The 18,203-nt window shown below is 52.9% G+C and overlaps 2 protein-coding genes across 3 annotated transcripts; one reads left to right on the plus strand and one right to left on the minus strand.

The window, feature by feature from the left end:
- Nucleotides 1–94: 94 nt before the first annotated feature.
- On the minus strand, nt 95–6,558 carry lmbrd2b (LMBR1 domain containing 2b). Of its 2 annotated transcripts, XM_078956409.1 has the most exons (19): nt 6,447–6,524; nt 6,351–6,411; nt 5,078–5,275; nt 4,898–5,001; nt 4,145–4,234; nt 3,900–4,067; nt 3,621–3,831; nt 3,478–3,552; nt 3,290–3,403; nt 2,934–3,117; nt 2,687–2,868; nt 2,484–2,617; nt 1,895–2,000; nt 1,490–1,587; nt 1,317–1,420; nt 1,204–1,250; nt 1,024–1,138; nt 830–956; nt 95–725 (listed from the first exon to the last, which is right to left on the minus strand). In XM_078956409.1, the coding sequence occupies exons 3-19, from the start codon at nt 5,249–5,251 to the stop codon at nt 662–664; spliced, it is 2,097 nt and encodes a 698-aa protein (XP_078812535.1). In that variant the 5' UTR covers nt 5,252–5,275; nt 6,351–6,411; nt 6,447–6,524; the 3' UTR covers nt 95–661. The 2 variants fall into 2 exon arrangements, with proteins under 2 accessions (XP_078812535.1, XP_004085319.1); XM_004085271.5 differs by having other exon boundaries at nt 6,351–6,558.
- A 4,051-nt stretch (nt 6,559–10,609) lies between these two features.
- ppp1r3b (protein phosphatase 1, regulatory subunit 3B) lies at nt 10,610–17,951 on the plus strand. The gene is made up of 2 exons (XM_004085272.5): nt 10,610–12,230; nt 16,629–17,951. The coding sequence occupies exons 1-2, from the start codon at nt 12,013–12,015 to the stop codon at nt 17,485–17,487; spliced, it is 1,077 nt and encodes a 358-aa protein (XP_004085320.2). The 5' UTR covers nt 10,610–12,012; the 3' UTR covers nt 17,488–17,951.
- The last annotated feature ends 252 nt before the right edge of the window (nt 17,952–18,203 follow it).

Genomic DNA, 18,203 nt, shown 5'->3' on the forward strand with positions numbered 1-18,203 from the left:
AATGTGTTGAAGGGGGAGAACCCCCCCCTCCTGACGGCGCCCCACATTCAGTCTGGACTTGGGGGGGGGGGGGGGGGGGTAGCGAGACGTTCAATGATCTCTCAGACAAAGTTTATTTTGGACGATCAGATCTTCATCACCAGAGTCTTCAGTTTCACCAAAACACAACAAAGAAATGAAACACAAAATCTAACACAGAACATCGTATGTACAGAAGGAAGTGATGAAGACGTCTCCTCCTCTTCCTCATCCCTGACTGTGGGACGGAGAACTTGGAGGCTTACAGAGCCAGGTGAGTGTTTTTAGAGCTCCGCCCCTCAGGGGATTCTCTATGGTTCACACCAACAATCAATGCCATGGTGCGAGAACTGGGGTTCCTCAGGGATCTGGTCTGGACCTCCTGATGAAGAGGAGCTTCTGGGCCGTGCAGCGTCAGCAGGTCGTTCAGTAGCTCACACATTCCGAGTGCAGACGGGTCTCAAACAACAAATAAAAACAATAAATACACTGCAGGGTCACACTGAGCACGCTCAGTAGGGGGGTCCTTCGGAGTTCAGCAGCAGGATCCGGGGTCCGTGTTGGACCGGATGAGTCTCCGGGCGGTTAGCGTGTGCAGCGACGAGAAAACGGGCAACGGGGGGAGGTGGGGCGCCACGGTGAGCTAGACATCATCGAAGATGCGGTTACGAGACGATGACATGGACAGGTACCGCCCTCCTGCGTGCCTGCAGACACATGCAGAGTGGGACACCAAGGAACGGCGGAGAGCACGGTTTCTAGGAACAGCCGTCAGTTTAAGCTCCACCTCCTCAGCTCTGCTTCTACTCACCTGCCAGACTCCGCCTCCGGAGCCTCGTCCGCCATGGTGTCGGCGTTAAAGTCCAGCGGCTCGGCGTCCTGCAGCAGCTCCATGCGGTCGCGGTCCGCTCGACCCGCCGGGCGGGAATACCGGGCCTCTGCAGACACGACAAGCGTTCAGCCGCTCTGACCACAGCCACCTGAGCAGAAGGTAGAAGGACTCACGCCTGGAGCCGCTGGCGCCCACAGAGTCCGAGTAGCTGGTCTCCTTCATCTCATGGCTGCTCCTGTTCCTCGCCGCGTGCTCGTCTCTCGGGTTCTCGTAGCGCTCCTTCCACTCCTGAAACACACACATATTGCAGAACCAGCAGGAGAACCTCCGCCGGTCTGGACCCAGGGGCTCACCCTCCGCCTGGTCTCTCCGTCCTCCATCCTCTGGCGCTTCCGTCTCTCTGTGGAGAGAAGAAAGTGTCAGACGGTGGCTCCGCCCACAGCCAGCGTTGCCACGGCAGCCTCACCGCGGCGTATCAGCTCCTTCCCCTCATCCGTCAGGTCAGAGGTCATCTCACTGTCGCCCATGAACTGCTGGAAGCCCAGAAGGTTGAGGCAGCGCGTCCCCAAACTGAAAAGGGGGGGACAGGCGTGAGCCCACAGGGAGGGAGGGGGGCAGAGGCAGACAGGTGAGCCTCACCTGAAGTAGGTGGCGATGCAGAGGATGACGATCAGCATGGGGTAGTAGATGTAGAAACCATCGGCGATGAAGGACAGAACCCTCATGGAGCCCATGATCTGAAACACAGGCGGTCAGACACTGCAGCACGAGAACACGCGTGTCCTCAAGGACGTCATGAACACGGACCGCACCACCATCGTGCGTGTGGGAAGTGTGTCATGAAGTATTGGTTAGGATAACGGATGTTACACGTATGACAAACAGGTTCTGGCTCCTGACTGACACCTACATGCACGAGTGTGCACGTGTTCACACACACTGCTGTATTATGGGGGGGTTGAAACAAGGACGAGTCACGCCTGGTCTCTCCTCCTCCCCCTTGCGTGTTGTAGACGTGTCCCGTCAGAACAGGCGTGTACTTACGGACGTGTACGCCGTCTGCTCCTTCTGCTGGTGGGAGATGGCCGAGTCCATGTGGATCAGACCCAGGAAGTTGAGACACAGAGGGGGGGTGAGGCGGCAGAAGAGCCTGCAGAGGAGACACGCTCTTCATCACTAAGCTCTCCTCTTCACCAACCACAAGCTCATCGTGACCCCCCCACGGTAGACGGGGGGGGGGTCCAGCCGAGTCTGGACAAGCCACCGCCCTCCCCCAGACCCAGGTTAGGGCTGACAGGAAAGGACCTGGTCGCCAGAACCGGGCCTGGCTCAGCCCAAATGATCAGAAGCAAAGCTTGTGGCTCTGTGGTGCCACTCAGGGACAGAGGTCGGGACGGACCCCCCCACGGCGGAGAGAAGCTGCCCCTCCTGGACGCCTCCATGGAACAGCATTCCAGGAGGCGTGTCCCAGCGGCCTGTCCGGGTTGGACCGGGAGGCTGTGGGATCCCAGCAGCGGAACCGGAGCGTCTGTGCTCTGAGAAGATGCAGGAACGCCGTCCCGACGGCGCCGAAAACCCTCCTGAATCTACGCCCTGACGGTTCCTCCCGACACAAAGCGTGTCGTGCACGTACATGCCGCTGAACTGCAGGCTGTAGGCGTCGGTCTGATGGTGGGACGCCAAGTAGTAGTAGTTGAAGACCCGGATGCGGAAGACGGTGGAGTACACGCAGGTGCAGAGGAAGAAGATGGTGATGAAGCACGCCATCTGCAGGAGACGAGAAGGTTCTGTCAGAGGAGCAGAGGCGGGCGCACCTGTGCACGGCGCCGCCATCACCTCGATGTACAGGTAGTTGTAGTCCCGCTCGGCCAGCTGGATGAAGACGGCGAACAGAGACAGGACGGGCCGCGTGCTGAAGAACGTGCACTCGGACCAGACCACGGCCACGCTGAACAGGGTCAGCACCACGGACAGCAGCCGGAAGAACCAGCGCTTCAGGAGGCACTCCCAGTACCACTCTGCCACAGACGCACGCAGTTAGCCGCCGGAACAGAGCCAGAACACATCCAGAACCAGAACCCACCAACGCTCGGGGTGTAGACGTATCTGCCGAACCAGCCGGTGGGTTCCGAGGACGGGAAGCTGTGGACAAACTGGCGGCTCAGGCTGGTCTCGTTCTTGGCCACGTCCTCCAGGTGGATGGCCTGCTGCAGGAGGATCTGCCACTGGACCCGGGTCCGGTTGTGTCTCTGGACTGCATAGATCACCTGCAGACAGAGCGTATGAGCCCGGGATTCGGTTCTGTGTTCCAAAAGAACTTCTCTGCCAGAACAACAGACTCTACACTGTCCTTCCTGTTCCGGTTCTTTCTCAAAACGTTCTCGCTTAGCAGGTCGGTTCTGGTTTTTGAGCTCAGATCCAGACCCGGGTAAGTCGGACCTGCTTGTGCAGCTTCACCAGGCTCCGCTCGGTCGGGTAGGTGTTCTGTTTGTCATCAAAGTCCTCGTAGTCGTCCATGTTCCTGCCCATCTTCTCCTGGTACTCCAGCGGACACTGAGGACGCAGCAACAGGTCACCACAGAGGACCCCGCGCAGGTCAAAGGTTACCGCCACGTGACTCCGCCCACCTTCCTCAGGATGGTTTCGATGCACTTTCTCAGAGGGTGGTTGTACTTTATGGACTCGCTGACCTTCCTGACCTCCTGCAGAGAAACAGACGGCATGACGGCCCAGCCCCTCCCTCGGTACCTGAAGCCCCGCCCCCACGCACCTCCATCACGTCCTCCAGGTTCTCCTCGGCGTCCGCCTTCTCCGTCATCAGTTTGGCCGCCTTGAAGTAGGTCTTGACGAGGAGGTGACCGTGCCGGGACGCGCTCCAGTAGGAGCGCGGGATCTCCACCAGGCCGTACCCCAGCAGCAGGACCAGCAGGAACAGCCCCCAGGTGTTCGCCGCCGTGATGCCAATGGTCTGCAGCTCGTACCTGACGGGGGGAGGGGCGTCATGCAGAGACGTCCCGCAGTGAAGCGGCGCGAGCCACGGCGCACTCACCAGGACAGATGCCACTCAGGATGGACGGCCACGTAGATGAGCAGCGAGCCGAATATGAGCAGGTAGGTCCCGTAGTAGATGGCGTTCTCGATCAGCGCCGTCTTGATCTTCCCGGTCATGGAGAAGCCGCCGGAGCGAGCGTACGACTGCATGAAGGGCAGCAGCAGCCTGCAGCACAGAGGACGGGCGTCAACCGCACGCTGGCGAGCAAAACAGTCCACAACCACACGGTGCCGCACACTGACCAGGTGAGGCACTGAGACGTCCAGTACACCACCCTCCAGAAGACCGGCATGATGCCTTCAGGGATGAAACTCCAGGGTTTGTTGCAGCGTCTGCATACGGGGGGGGGTCATTATACACAAACAAAGACCACAACCAGAACACAAACACAACCGGGTCTGGGTCCCATCAGTCAGCGCTGATCCGGTTAATTTACAATTTGTTAAGGATTCTGGACAGACCGGTGATTTATTTTGAAAAGCCCTGAGGTTAGTGGACCTGCAGACCACACTTCCTGTGGGGACTGGTGTGCAGTCGGATCCCCGACGCCCCCGTGCGCGCTCCCCGACGCCCCCGTGCGCGCTCCCCGACGCCCCCGTGCGCGCTCCCCGACGCCCCCGTGCGCGCTCCCCGACGCCCCCGTGCGCGCTCCCCGACGCCCCCGTGCGCGCTCCCCGACGCCCTCGTGCGCGCTCCCCGACGCCCTCGTGCGCGCTCCCCGACGCCCTCGTGCGCGCTCCCCGACGCCCTCGTGCGCGCTCCCCGACGCCCTCGTGCGTGCTCCCTGACGCCCTCGTGCATGCTCCCTGACGCCCTCGTGCGTGCTCCCTCACACCCTCGTGCGCGCTCCCTCACACCCTCGTGCATGCTCCCTGACGCCCTCGTGCGCGCTCCCTGACGCCCTCGTGCGCTCTCCCTCACACCCTCGTGCATGCTCCCTGAAGCCCTCGTGCGCGCTCCCCGACGCCCCCGTGCGCGCTCACTGACGGGTTTACCTTTTTACGGGTGTGGCCGACATGTTGGGGGTGTGGTTAGAAGGCGCTGGGCTGACGGCGGGGTCTGCCTGGTCCTGGTCCTTCTCACACTGCCTATATATGGTCTGTAGACAGAAGCAGAACATCAGGACCGGTCCAAAGCCCTGCAGAACCGACCCGTGGCTGAACCCGACAACAGACCGTGCTGACATCCAGCGGCAGGATGAAGACGATGAGGAAGCACAGGTACCACGCCAGCAGCGTGCCGAACAGAACCATGCGCTGCTGCCTCCTGAAGTCCCCATAGCGGTGCAGCAGGAAGAGCGCCAGGAAGAAGACCAGGACGATCTCCACGCCGAGGGCGGCGCCGCTCATCACGCCACTGTGTCGCCTGCAGACCTGAGCAGAGAACGTGGTCACACCGCCATCGTCACATGACCAACACATGCGGAGCAGATGGCGTTGAGGAGGAAAACATGCCTCCTTCAGGTGAGGCTAAGCTGACACGTTTGTTAGGCCTCTGGCCTCACCTGCTGCTGCAAACATGCAGGTGAGTCGACCAGAACTACATCCACGGCTGAAACCGGACGCCATTATACACCTGTGCACGTTTCAGCCAAACACGCCAAACTCCTTCACACGTAAGGGTGTGTGTGTCTATGTGTGTGTCTGTGTGTGACGTGCATCGGTTCTGTTTAAGGTGCTTTCTGCACAGACGTCCTTCGTGGTTCTGGTTCTGCCTATAGAAATGATGTTTTTGGGAGTTCTATTTCTTCATGATCTCTACTTATATCATCAGTATTGATCACTAATCACAACCTGCAGCTCTAACCAAAACGTTCCAGCAGGGATGTTGGGGTCCAGGTTTTGAGGGGATTCGTGATGACGGAGAATCCGCTTCCAGGATCCCTGAGGATCTACGCCGCCGCCATGTAGACTTCAACAGAACCAGCTACTGCTTCAGGGAGGCGGAAAAGACAGGAAAGACCCAGACCGGACGCAGAACAAGGCGGTGGTTCCTCTGGTTCATGGTCGGGTTCGTGGTCCAGTTTGTGGTCCGGTTCATGGTCCGGTTTATTCCGTTACAGCAGAACTCTGGAATCCCGGACTTCCTTTAAGTCTACATCCTTAATTCAAACCATCACCTAAGGATGGCCCCGCCCCGGACAGCGTGACGTATGAAGGCGTCACGTACTCGGACTTCAGGGTTTCCAGTCCGTTCTCTGAAGAACCTTATTGGTTTTGGAAGTGACCTAAGAACAAACACTCTCCGTGTGTAGTTCACTGCCTCTGCGGCCTGTCGGACATCCGGCAGTCGGAGCCCGGAGCGGAGCCCGGAGCAGACCCCGCCCAGTAACAGCGGACGTCTGTGGCACCGACACACCGGGTCCGGGCCGGTCTTCCCCGAAGCAGCAGAAGAATGACAGTGCCCGTCCTCCCGCCGAATCACCAGAACCCCAAAACCCGAGCTCACCTGAACGTAGCGAGAGCTAGCGTTAGCTCGCAGAGCCGCCGCTGACGTGTCGGTGTTCGCGCCTCCGGGGCCGGTGAGCTGCTCGGCAGACCCGCTCAGAGACCGTTGATGCTCCGCGGTATCCTGGACTCCCTGACGAACCAGATAGGCGGAACCGCGTGACTCACATCCCGGTACGCCGTTCTTCAGGAGGATGACGTCCCCGACAGGCTAACTGCGGCTTTGCGCGTGCGCAGTCGGCAGGGAGGTCTCCCTGCAGCTGGTCAGAAACAGGGATGCCCCCTGCAGGACACCAGCGGGATTACACCAACAGGAAATGGCTTTGCACTCACGTGAACTCTGCTGTGTCACGCGCTTTAGTTCTGATTTGCTTTATTAGAGGAAATGTGGAAAACCAAAACGATGGTTTTCTTCTTAATTTAAATGTACTTGTTTATTTGAAGGACACGTGCCTTTAGGGGGCGCCACAGCAGATCCTCCTCCATCGAACCTTTTGCTCTGCACGCTCCTCATGGATTCATCCGTGAACCTCCTCTTTGGTCCTCCTCTCAAACATCTCCACCTGCTTCCCTGCATGGATCTCCAGAACATCCATGATTTGTTCCTCTGATGGATTCAGTCCTGATCCATCCTGGACCCAAACAGAACCTCAGCATCTTCATCTCTGCTGCCTCCTCCTCTGCATCAGTCTGTGAACAGTCGTCTACACCTTTTCATACCTGAAACCTCCCTCCACGGGTTCGTACCTTCCCTGCACACGCCTCTCCACTCTGCTGTTCTGGATTTCATATGAATCAGTGTTTCATACTAAAGTCTGAGGGTGGAACTCCTCCATTTATGTTCTGAGCTGATCGTGTTCTTTGTCTTTTATTGACAAATGGAAGGCTTGACGACGCGGTGCAGGCCTCACGTGATTACGTTAGCATGCAGTGGTGGAGCCGTTGACATGGACATGAGAGCTGGACTGAGTGACCCCTCCCCCTTGGCGCTCCAAACAGGAAGTACCTGCAAAACGTCTCGTCTATAGAGAAATAAACATCAGTTAAGGCCCGTACACACTGGGACAAATATTCGCCAGCGTTTTTCGCCACGTCTTTTGTGTTCACACCCAGGCGATTTTCGCTGACGGTGAGCCGAGCGAACATGCAATTTCATTCCCTGACATTAGATGGCGCTTAATGTAAAACAGAAATACTCCTGTACACAAGGTGGCGCTGCGCAACTTTACGCATCTTAAAGTCGCCTTTCACTCAGAGGAAGAGAGCAAGTATTTACGCGCTTGTCAGAATCAAACAAAGAAAACATGAATATTTCAAGCACCAGTAGCTCCAACTGGTGCTTGGTTCGGGGATATTTTAGAATGTCCGTCATTATTTCTTCGCTGCTGTGTAGACGCTACTTGGCGTCTATCTTCTTCGCTGGTATGTGCGCTCAGCAAGGCAGTTTTGTGTTTGAGCGCCCCCAAGTGGTGTTTTACTGTAACTTCAGAAGCTCCAGACACGTGAGCAAAAGCGCCATTCTCATTGGTCGAGTAAATTTCGACGCGACGCGTCGAAAAAAAAAAACGAACCCGAGGCGTTTTTTAAAAAGTGACGCTTTGACGCGTGGCGTTTTTTCGCGTCGGTGTGCACACTCTCATTGGTGCCCTTTGTTTAGTCACGAGGCGTTAAACGTCGGCGAATATCGCGGGCAAAATTCGTCCCGGTGTGAACGGGCCTTTACTCAGTCATTCTATCGGTCAGAAGAACTGTTCTGGATCTGGTACTTTTATTAACATCTTCTTAATAATCCTTCTTTTTAAATGATGTTTTTCTGTAGTTCAATGTTTCCAAGTCATAAACTGACCAATCAGACACCTCGATAAAAGTGGGTGGAGCCTGCTGGCGCCACCTCCAACATTAAAAGTGTTTGACAGATTTTGTTCAGCCCGCTTTCCAGTGGTAGGGGTGTGGCCTTCCAACGAGCTGACTCCTGATTGGAGAGTGCTTGCCACAGAAACGGTGACTCAGACTGACTCGGACCAATCACTGCGTACGAATGACGTCTGGCTCCAGCATGGTGAATGAATTGACTTTGCTCCAGTTCTGCCGTGAGGTCACCGTGTGACCTTTAGGAGCTGCTCAGGGGTTTTTGAAACAGAACGCCGTTCTCCTCTGAGATCCACACTCCTCCCCCTACAGAGAGAAGAAGAGCAATTCAAACATGGAATTAGACACGGATGTGAGTGTGCATTTGTGTAACTGTGTGCATTTGTGTGTATGTGTGTACAGGTCCAAAGTCAGGTTCAGGTTCTGGTATTATTGTCCCAGAACAGCATGTTTCAGTCCCAGATGAAGGAAATGTAATTTTGGTTGCATATGGACCAGAACAAAGGTCCTACTAGGTGCTGACTCCGCCTCCAAACCCATTCTCTTTATCTGTGAGTCAATATTTACAGACTGGCCCTGAAAGCAGCTTAGACTATGTCCTCTTACATAAGAGTCCTCATGGGGCCTTCAGAGGAACCAACCTGAGCCTGACTCTCAACCGGGTCCTGACCAAACGTGGGTTCTGGGGCTCACCTGTTGACCCCCCCCCCAAATAAAGGGCTGAATTCAGTGTGGTAAAACAGCTCAGGTAGAATCCTGTGCTGGAACATCATCTGCATTTGAACTGAGTTGGCCAAAGTCCTACTGGGTGGTCATTTTGTACGCTGACATAGAAATATATCAGGTTCTTGTCATATTGGTTCTGGAGCCAGAAGAACTTGAAGGAAACACAAGAACATTCTTCTTAGAATCCAATCATTTCTGGAGCTTGTAGGACTATGAAACAGTTTGATTCCTCTCTGTCTGAGGCTGATAGAAACCTTTACCATGAATACTTCATAGATTCTCCATCCAAGCAGAATTTCTGTCTCTCAACGACGTTCAGCACAGTCAGTGTTTAGCTGGTGCCTCATGCAGGTTCACTAGATTCAACTCTTCCTGAGATCTAATGAGTCAAACTTACCTGTTTATGAAGATAATTCTATACCGTCAGTCTTACAGAATGTAATTAATGTTTTCCCTTTTTCTTTAAGGAAAGGAAAATATTTGAAATGTTTTGGTGAACACTTTTACTAAACTTTCAGCTGATCATGATTCTGGTCCCGGTTCGGGATCAGAGTGGGGAGTCATCAGGGTCCTAATGGTTCAAATGTAAAACCAACCCAGAAAACCTGCTGCAAAGCTAACCTCCCACTGCTGTCATCCTGTCCAGACCCCGCCCCTTTGACCTCAGCACATGCGAGGAGGTGGAAGCAGCACTGAGGCTTTAACACTCACGATTCAAACTGGAACGTCACATACCCGGCTTCTGGAAAGGGTTCTGGTGTGTTCAGGCACCAGCTGTGCTTTGACCTTTGACCCTTGTTGGGTTACATCAGCTGTTCCTCGTTTGGCATGCTCTCTTGGGGGGGCTTGGCTCCTCCCCCTGATCTAGGACTCTGCTCTTCCGTGGACTCTGGTTTGTCAGCTGAACGGATCTAAGAGTGATGCTGAAAAACTCATCCATGCATTTGTTACGTCGAGGCTGGATTACTGTAACTCCTTGTTAGCAGCGTGTCCTAAGAGTTCCTTAAGAAGTCTCCAGCTTGTTCAGAACGCAGCAGCTAGATTGTTAGCAGGAACTAGCAGAGAGAGATCACATCACTCCTGTGTTAGTTTCACTTCACTGGATCCCAGTTGATTCCAGAATCCAGTTCAAGATCCTCCTGTTAACCTATAAGGCCTTACATGGAATGGCCCCGTCCTATATTAAGGACCTCATAGTCCCTTACCATCCAATGAGAACACTTCAGTCACTAAATGCAGGACTGCTTGTGGTTCCTAGAATTAGTCAAAGTACGGTTGGAGGTAGAGCGTTTAGCCACCAAGCCCCTGTCTTATGGAATAAACTCCCAGCTCATGGAAGAGAGGCCGACTCAGTTTCTACATTCAAAGTTAGACTGAAAACATTCCTCTTTGGACAGGATTATTGTCAGACTAGTTAGTATTCAGAGATTATTTAACTTAATGTTAATTTGTTTAAATTAAACTTAATAGTAACTATTTGTTTTAAAGGCTGCTAGAAGTTGAAGCTGGGGTAACTATGGTGCTCTGGGGTTCTGTCCTCTTTTCTCTTCTACTTCTACCCTTCCTCTCCTCTATTCTTGATCATCATTTATCATTTAGTTCTCCATGCCTCTGTTTGGTACAGTGATTCATGTATTGTCCCTCTTTCCCTCTCGCCCCCCCTAGGGGAGTGCTTCCAGATGCCGTGCTCCTGTACCTGATGGTGGACCTCCTCTCTGCTCCTACACTTGGCTGTGAACCCCCCCTCTGGCTCGTCTGACGCCCCCAGCCGCCCCCCCAACTCCGTCTGGATGAAGCTCGTCTGCTGGACTATTCAAACATGTAGTTGTAGATTTAGATAAGTTGATTCTTCTCTAAGAGTTCTGGTCCATCTGTCCGTCCTGGGGGAGGATCCCTCCTTCATGTGGACCCCCCTGAGGTTACTGCTTTTTTTCTGTAATCCGTTTTTTTAGGAGTTTTTCCTTACAGGGGGGGGGGGGGGGGGTCTGAGGGCAGAGATGTTAGTTTAGTCGTTACCTTTTGAATTCTCATCCAATAATCAGCATGAAGCCCATCAAGACGACTATTGTTGTAATATTGGCTGTGGACCAGCGGGTGACCCACTATGCAGGCTAACTCAGCTGATCACTGTAAAATCCCACACTCCTTAAACACCACAGCTCCACCTGACTGAAGCCAGACTGCAGAACCGGACTTATGGAACCAGCTCATCCAGCTTTCTTCTTGAAGGAGGTTCAGAAACTTTCAGGAACGTTCTGAGACTTTTCTTTGATGTCACTCAAAGACCAGTTAAGGTGGCAGAACTGAGAACCTTTAGAACCTTCAGAACCTTCAGGAGAACAGAATGTGATTAAAACTGATCCCTGACAGCAGAACCGTCCAATTTGAACCAGAACCACCAGACCTGGGTTCTTCACTGCAAAACAGGTTTCCCACTTCCAATTCACAGTGATTCTCTTTGAACTATTGCTTTCAGCACCAGAACCCACCAGAACCACTCTGTCCAGGCCACTAAGAGGGCTGTTGTGGCTCTGGAACCCAGACATATCAGAGAGGATCTCAGTGACATTTGTAAATGCATGCAGGTCTGCTCAGACTGTGGATCCTGTGACATCATCACAGATCAGCTGATCTCAGGCTCCGCCCACAAACATTCACGATAGAAATCTCCACTCCGGATCTTCATGAAAAGGTTCTGTTGATGATCCAGTTTGAAGTCTGAAGGACCGTTTTATCTCCAGACTTCCATCTGTGGTTCCGAAAACCCAAAGTTCCATCGTAGTTCAGAAGTTAGCAGAACCTCATGACTGATGGCTAAACACGGTCCAGCTCTGAGATCCGGATCCTGAACTGGTCTTTGATCAAAGTTCTTCTGAACCCGAATCCCATTTTCTAAATGAACCCAGAACCTTCAGGAACATCCCACAGAAGTTCTGCATCGTGGGCCTTCATGACGACGATCCTGAAGGTTTTTCATGTCACAACTTTGGACCGGATCGGTTCCGGTCTGATCCGGTCCAGAGCTTAGTGGTTCCTGGCCTGGACATCACAGAGTACAGGTGGACTTCATGACTCCTCCCCGTCCTGTCCTCGAGCCCCCCCCCCCCCCCCCCCCGATCACTCCGCCCGCGCGCGCTCCTATTGGCTGGGGGGAGTGTTCACGTGAACCCCGCGTGGGGTTTGCAGAGCTCGGGGAGAGGGGCGCGCGGGCAGCTCCGGGTGTTTCGGGCCGCGAGCCGCTCAGGACCCTCACGGACCCGCAGAGGATCCTCCGGACCTGCAGCAGGTGAGCGCACCTGCGCATGCGCTGGTTTCTCGGGTTCAAGTGAAGAAAAAGAAGTGGGGGATGGGGGGTGATCGTCCTTTCTTTGTGTGAACTTCATCGTGAAATGTTAGCGCGTGCGTGATAAGTCCGCTCGTTTGCAGAATGTCGAGTTGCTCCAGTCCGAACCGGACCGGAGCCGAACCACGGGACCGGACATCCTACCTATCCCGGACTTACTTACTTGGGATTGCGTGCGCGCGCGCATTGTTCGCTTTCCTCTGTCCAGCGCCAAGGGCCTAGATTTTCTCGGCGCGTGCGATACGTGCAAGTGCAGTGTGCACGCGCCTCCAGAGTAGGGGGCAGGGAAGCCGGTAACGCATGTATACCAGTGATTGGTCAGTGCACGAGCACGCAGCGCACGCGCAGCAGGGAATCTAGTGAATATATTGAAGATCTGCTGTCAGATGTTCCAGCTGATCATCTCCTACAGAGAAACAGTTCTGGTAGAAACAGCCGTGATCCTCTGATCCAGACTCGATGTGTTTGGTTGGATGCTCCAGGTTTGAAGTCACAACCAGAGACCAAAGTCTCTGTTTGGACTCACCAGACCAGATCTGAGGACCAAATGATTCCATTATTTACATGGTTTGTCCCTTTCTGGGTCACTGGGCTGCTGGAGCCTATCCCGGCTGCTCGGAGGCGAAGGCGGGGTCATCCTAGACAGGTCTGTCCAGTCTGTCTCAGGGCCACAATCATGCACTCTCACGTGCACACCTAGGGACAATTTTGAGTAAATGAGCCTATGGAGCATGTTTTTGGACGGTGGGAGGAAGCCGGAGAAAACCCACACATGCACTGGAGAACATGCCAACTCCACACAGAAAGGCCCCCCATTGGTGTTCTGGTTCAGGCCCCTTCTTGCTGTGAGGCAAGAGCGCTAACCACTGCACCACCGTGCAGCCCTATAGCAAAACTAAAGGTGTTACTTTTTAAAAAAGATATTAGCTTTGAAATTAGATTCAATGCTAACAGAGTTTGAATTTGGTTTATCCGCCACGTCTTAACGTCCGTGAAAATATAGTCTGACTGTAAACTGTGATCACATGTAGACGACACACGGATCAGTCCATCAGCATAGCATTTAGCATGTTAGCATCAGTGTGTAGTGACACCGCTGCCTCCAAACCAAAAGAGGATCTGGTGAACCCGTGTCTGGGTTCTCCAGATCCTTCACTGCTGCAGCGGAGCTCTGCCTGAGTTACAATTTAAAGGTTTCTTCCATCTGTCTGGTCCAGTTTGAGCGTGAACCTGAGGGGGGAGACTAAAACTGGGGGGTCTTTTCATTGTTGTCTCCATGAAATAAGATAAACATCATAGAGGCGAGGCCATCGCGGCGTCTCTTTGTCTGTGTCCGGGCAGAGCTCGGACCGTCGGCTCAATCAGCGGCTTTGGGGCGGTGTGTGAGCTTAAAGCAGAAATGTGGCTCAGTCCTTAGAAACCGTTCAAACAATCACCTGGATTTGTGTTTCCTGTCGTGTCCCGACAAAATAAAGGCTGATGTTATTCCCACATATTTACGTTCAGCCAGGATGCAGACTGAATCTTTGTTCATCAAAGGCTAAATGTTGTTAGCGTGTGTTAGCCTCTCTTAGTCCTGGCTTCTTCCAGCTCCGTTCTTCCACAGAAAAAGCACGGATTCAAATTAAAATGATGAGCAAACATGTGCTTCATAATAACCGTAACATTAATAAAAGCATGTTTAGCTGCCAGATATCTATGGATGTAGCCTCTCAGTGGAACTCATTTCCTCTTCCTGTATTTCCAACACTACTGCACATGTGTGAATGATTCATTCTGACTGAAAGTGTGACCTTAGTGAACGTTTGTTATAATCAGAAAACATTTTCTGATCCCATGAACACGGTTGGATTCTAATCCGACCGTTGATCCCATCAAGATATTTTGAACATGTAACCGCGGCTACTGACCTGCCAAGACGTACACAAACACGCAATTAAAGCCGTATTATTTTTACATAACACACTCCTCTCCCTACTAGGATGTCCCCTAATTTGGCCGTTGACGATGTTTGCTGTCAACCATCGGGATGGACGATGACATCGTCGGGGGGGGGGGGGTATTTTTACATTTTTCGTTCTTATATAACTGCTATTCGTTTTTTTGCTTTCTTCATTTTATTTTCCAACTAATGACTCATCCGCGATGATCCAGTATAAACTGAGGGAAGTGACTTTAACAAAAAAAGTAAAACAAAATAGAAAAGAAGTAGTCCGCTCCCGCACTTCCGGGGGAGTGCGGATTTACAGCTTTGTGTTTGATGGGAAGGGGGGGTACATGAGCCATATGTGTGGGAGATTTAAGACTGCGATCCGTCCCGCAGCTCTAGGGGTACATGCAACCGAACTCAGAACCGGGTCTAAAAGTGTGTGTCTGAGCACAGCTCGGATCGTCAGCAGAAACACAGCGGTTTGAGGTTCAAAGCAGAAATGTCGCTCAGTCCTTAGAAAACATTCAAACAAACACGCGGATTTGTGTTTCCAGTCGTGTCCCGACTAAATAAAGGCTGATGTTATTCTTACATGTTTACGTGCAGCACCACCCAAAGCTAATGTTGTTAGCCCGTGTTAGCATACTGCTAATCCTGGCTTCGTTCAGAAAAAGCACTGACCACACGGATTAAAATTCAAATGATGAGCGAACAGGTGTTTCATAATAACCGTAACATTATTAAAAGCACGTTTAGAAGATCATCTCGTATTTTACCGAGCTGACATGTCAATATATATAGCCGCTCGGCGCTGTTTAACATTGTTTTGTATTGAATTGTTACATTCAATAAAGTTTGAAAAAAAAGCCGCTCGGCGGAATTTATGTCCTTCCGGTTTTCAAACCCTACTGCGCATGTGCGAATGATTTATTCCGATGGAAAGTGTGACCTTAGTGAACGTTTTTGTATTCTGAAAACATTTTTCTGGGCCCATGTACACGGTTGGATTCTAATCCGACCATTGATCCCATCAAGATATTTTGTACATGTAACCGCGGCTTATGGTGTCGACGCGCAACGTGACGGGGGCGTGGCATCACGATGGTGGTCTCTCCATCGGGATGTCAGTCACCCATCACGATGGACGATGATATCGTCCATCGGCACAACTCTACTCCCTACAACACAACAGCAAGTATATTTGTGTTTATTTGAAGAAACGTGTCCACCCTCAATACACACATCAATGCAGCTTAACCACGGACCCATGTCTTATTTCACCTGTTTCCAGGTAATAACAGGGACTGGCAGACATTGAGGAGAACATCACAGCAGCTTAGAGCAGCTCTTTGACAGACGGGGATTTCTCTGTTCTCGTAAACGTAACAAAGAGATTTCAGTTCAATCATCTCCGGTTCTCTCGCTGCTTTGTCAGTGACCAGCGGGGATCTCATCAGTCAGTCTCTGCATTAAGGATCCATGAGAAAAGTGATCAGCCGTCGTTTCTGCTGCAGGTCCTCAAACCACAAAGTCAAGTTTCCGTCCAGCAGCAGCGTCACGTTCTGCTTTATTCATGTGGATTACAGCTTCTGCTGTGAGCTCCACAAAGAAGGAAAGTGGGATGATTGAAAAGCTTCAACTTGTTCATAAAGGAGACAGTGTGTGTCAGATCAGGCAGAGTGTTTCATTTTCTCCAGGATATGTTTAGTTCTTTTCTGCCATGAACAATGTTACTGCATCCAAAAGCTCATGATGATAAACATCGTGACGTCATTCTGTTCAGTAAAAAAGTACGAATCTTCCCGTTCTTCAGAAACGTCCTGTCTTTAACGTCTTTATACTCTGAATTTCACCATTTTGACCATCAGGGTAACAGTCTGCAGCACATCTAATCTGTATCTGTGTTCCAGCATTGGGCGTAACCCTCACAAATGATTGGCGCTCACGTCTGTGTCGGGAGCAGCATCAAACACACACGCCGCCAAATTACTTTATTATTATTTATTTTTAATAACCTCTGATGGATTTGAGTGTAGTTTAAGAGGGAAAAAGACTGAAATGAGGCACAGTATATAGAAAGTATGATCAGACGCTGACAGAACCGCATGCGGCTCGAGAGAATGTGGTGGGTACTTCCTGTTGGGAACGCCAAGGGGAGGGGCCTGTCAGTCCAGTTCTCAGGTACGGTCATTGACATAAACGTAGCAGTTTGGACGTACGGTCTGCGCTCCATCACATCCACGTGGTGCAGCTAGCTTCACCAGTGACGCTCTGTGTATGTGGGGGGGGGGGGACCCCTGACAGCCCCCACATCTCATTGTGGTGGGGGGGTCATAATACTCTGCTCGTCAGATGGACCTGCTGGGATGTTAAGCGACCTTTGACCCGACTGACGTATCTCTCCGTTTCAGATCCCTGTGCCTGCCCCCCCCCCCGTCCAACATGCCGATCGACGTGACTGTACCGCTCTACCTCTCCAAGGAGGACTTCAGCTTCATCGCTGCTCCCAACAGCTCCATGACGCCTCAGAGCTCCTGTCCGAACCTCCGGCGCCCGGACCGAGCCGAGCAGACGGGACCTGAGGCCGGCTGGACCGGCGCCAAGGCCAAGAAGCGGGTGACGTTTGCGGACCACAGAGGCCTGACTCTGACCAGCGTGAAGGTGTTCTCCGAGTTCACGGACCCCATCCAGATCCCCGTCAACATCCAGGAGATGCTGAGGTGTGCGCCCCCGCCGTCCCCCGAGGAGAACCGGCTGGTGCTGGACTTCACGCAGCCGTCCTCAGATTACCTGCTGTTCCGCCAGAACCTGGAGACCAACCAGGTGAGCCTGGAGCACTGCGTCCTGAAGGAGAAGGCCTTCGCCGGGACCATCAAGGTCAAGAACGTGTCGTACGAGAAGTCGGTGACGCTGCGGGTGACCTTTGACTCGTGGAAGAGCCACCTGGACGTTCCGTGCCGGTACGTGAAGGACGCCTACCCCAGCCCCCACAGCGACACCTTCTCCTACCAGGTGGCCCTCCCCGCGGAGCTGCCGCCGCACGAGCACGTGGAGTTTGCCGTCTGCTATGAGGTGGGCGGAGCTCAGCACTGGGACAGCAACCAGGGCAGGAACTACTGCATCGTCCGGTCACACATGAAGAGGGGCCGCCGCGCAGACCCCCACATGGAGATGCACTTGGACCGCTACGGCAGTCCCACCTGCTCGCACGGCCTCTTCCCTGATTGGCCGAGCTATGCCGGCTTCGAGAACGTGGGCCCGTACTATTGATCTCTGGGTCAAGCCCCGCCCACTCTGCAGTAACAGCTGTTAGTCTGGTGTTTAGGGGCGGAGCCTGAAGTTCATAATTCAAGAACAGAAACCAGTTCTGACGGTCCAGAACTAAGGACATCATTCGAGGGGAGGGGGCATGAAATTCAAGTAAAGCAGGCCCCCCCCACAGTTGAAAATTGCACATGAAGGTCGTCTCTTTAGGGGGGTGGGGGGGGTGGGGGGGGGGGTGAATCACATGAGCTTCAATTCAGCAGAAACTTGGGGGGGGGGGCAGTAAAACCTCCGGGGGTGATGTGTGAACAATCAATGGGGGGGTCAATTTTGCACAGCAGAACTTTGGGTGGGGGGTGGGGGACTCCGTGTTTGTGTGTCTGAGGAGGGTTGAATAAAGTTCTGCCTCGTTTCCATGACGACCTGCTGTCGCCGCCGCTGTGAACAATAAAACCTTTATTTTAAGCCAAGTTTGAGAAGCAGCTTTCCTCGTCTGAGTTCCACAGCCGCACCATGATGGTTACTGTGTGTGCATGTGAGTATGGGTGTGCATGTGAGTATGGGTATGCATGTGAGTATGGGTGTGCATGTGAGTATGGGTGTGCATGTGAGTATGGGTATGCATGTGAGTATGGGTGTGCATGTGAGTATGGGTATGCATGTGAGTATGGGTATGCATGTGAGTATGGGTATGCATGTGAGTATGGGTGTGCATGTGAGTG

The sequence above is a fragment of the Oryzias latipes genome, chromosome 12 (assembly GCF_053564925.1).
Source record: "Oryzias latipes strain Hd-rR chromosome 12, Olatipes_Hd-rR_3.1".
In the NCBI taxonomy this organism is placed as follows: domain Eukaryota; kingdom Metazoa; phylum Chordata; class Actinopteri; order Beloniformes; family Adrianichthyidae; genus Oryzias; species Oryzias latipes.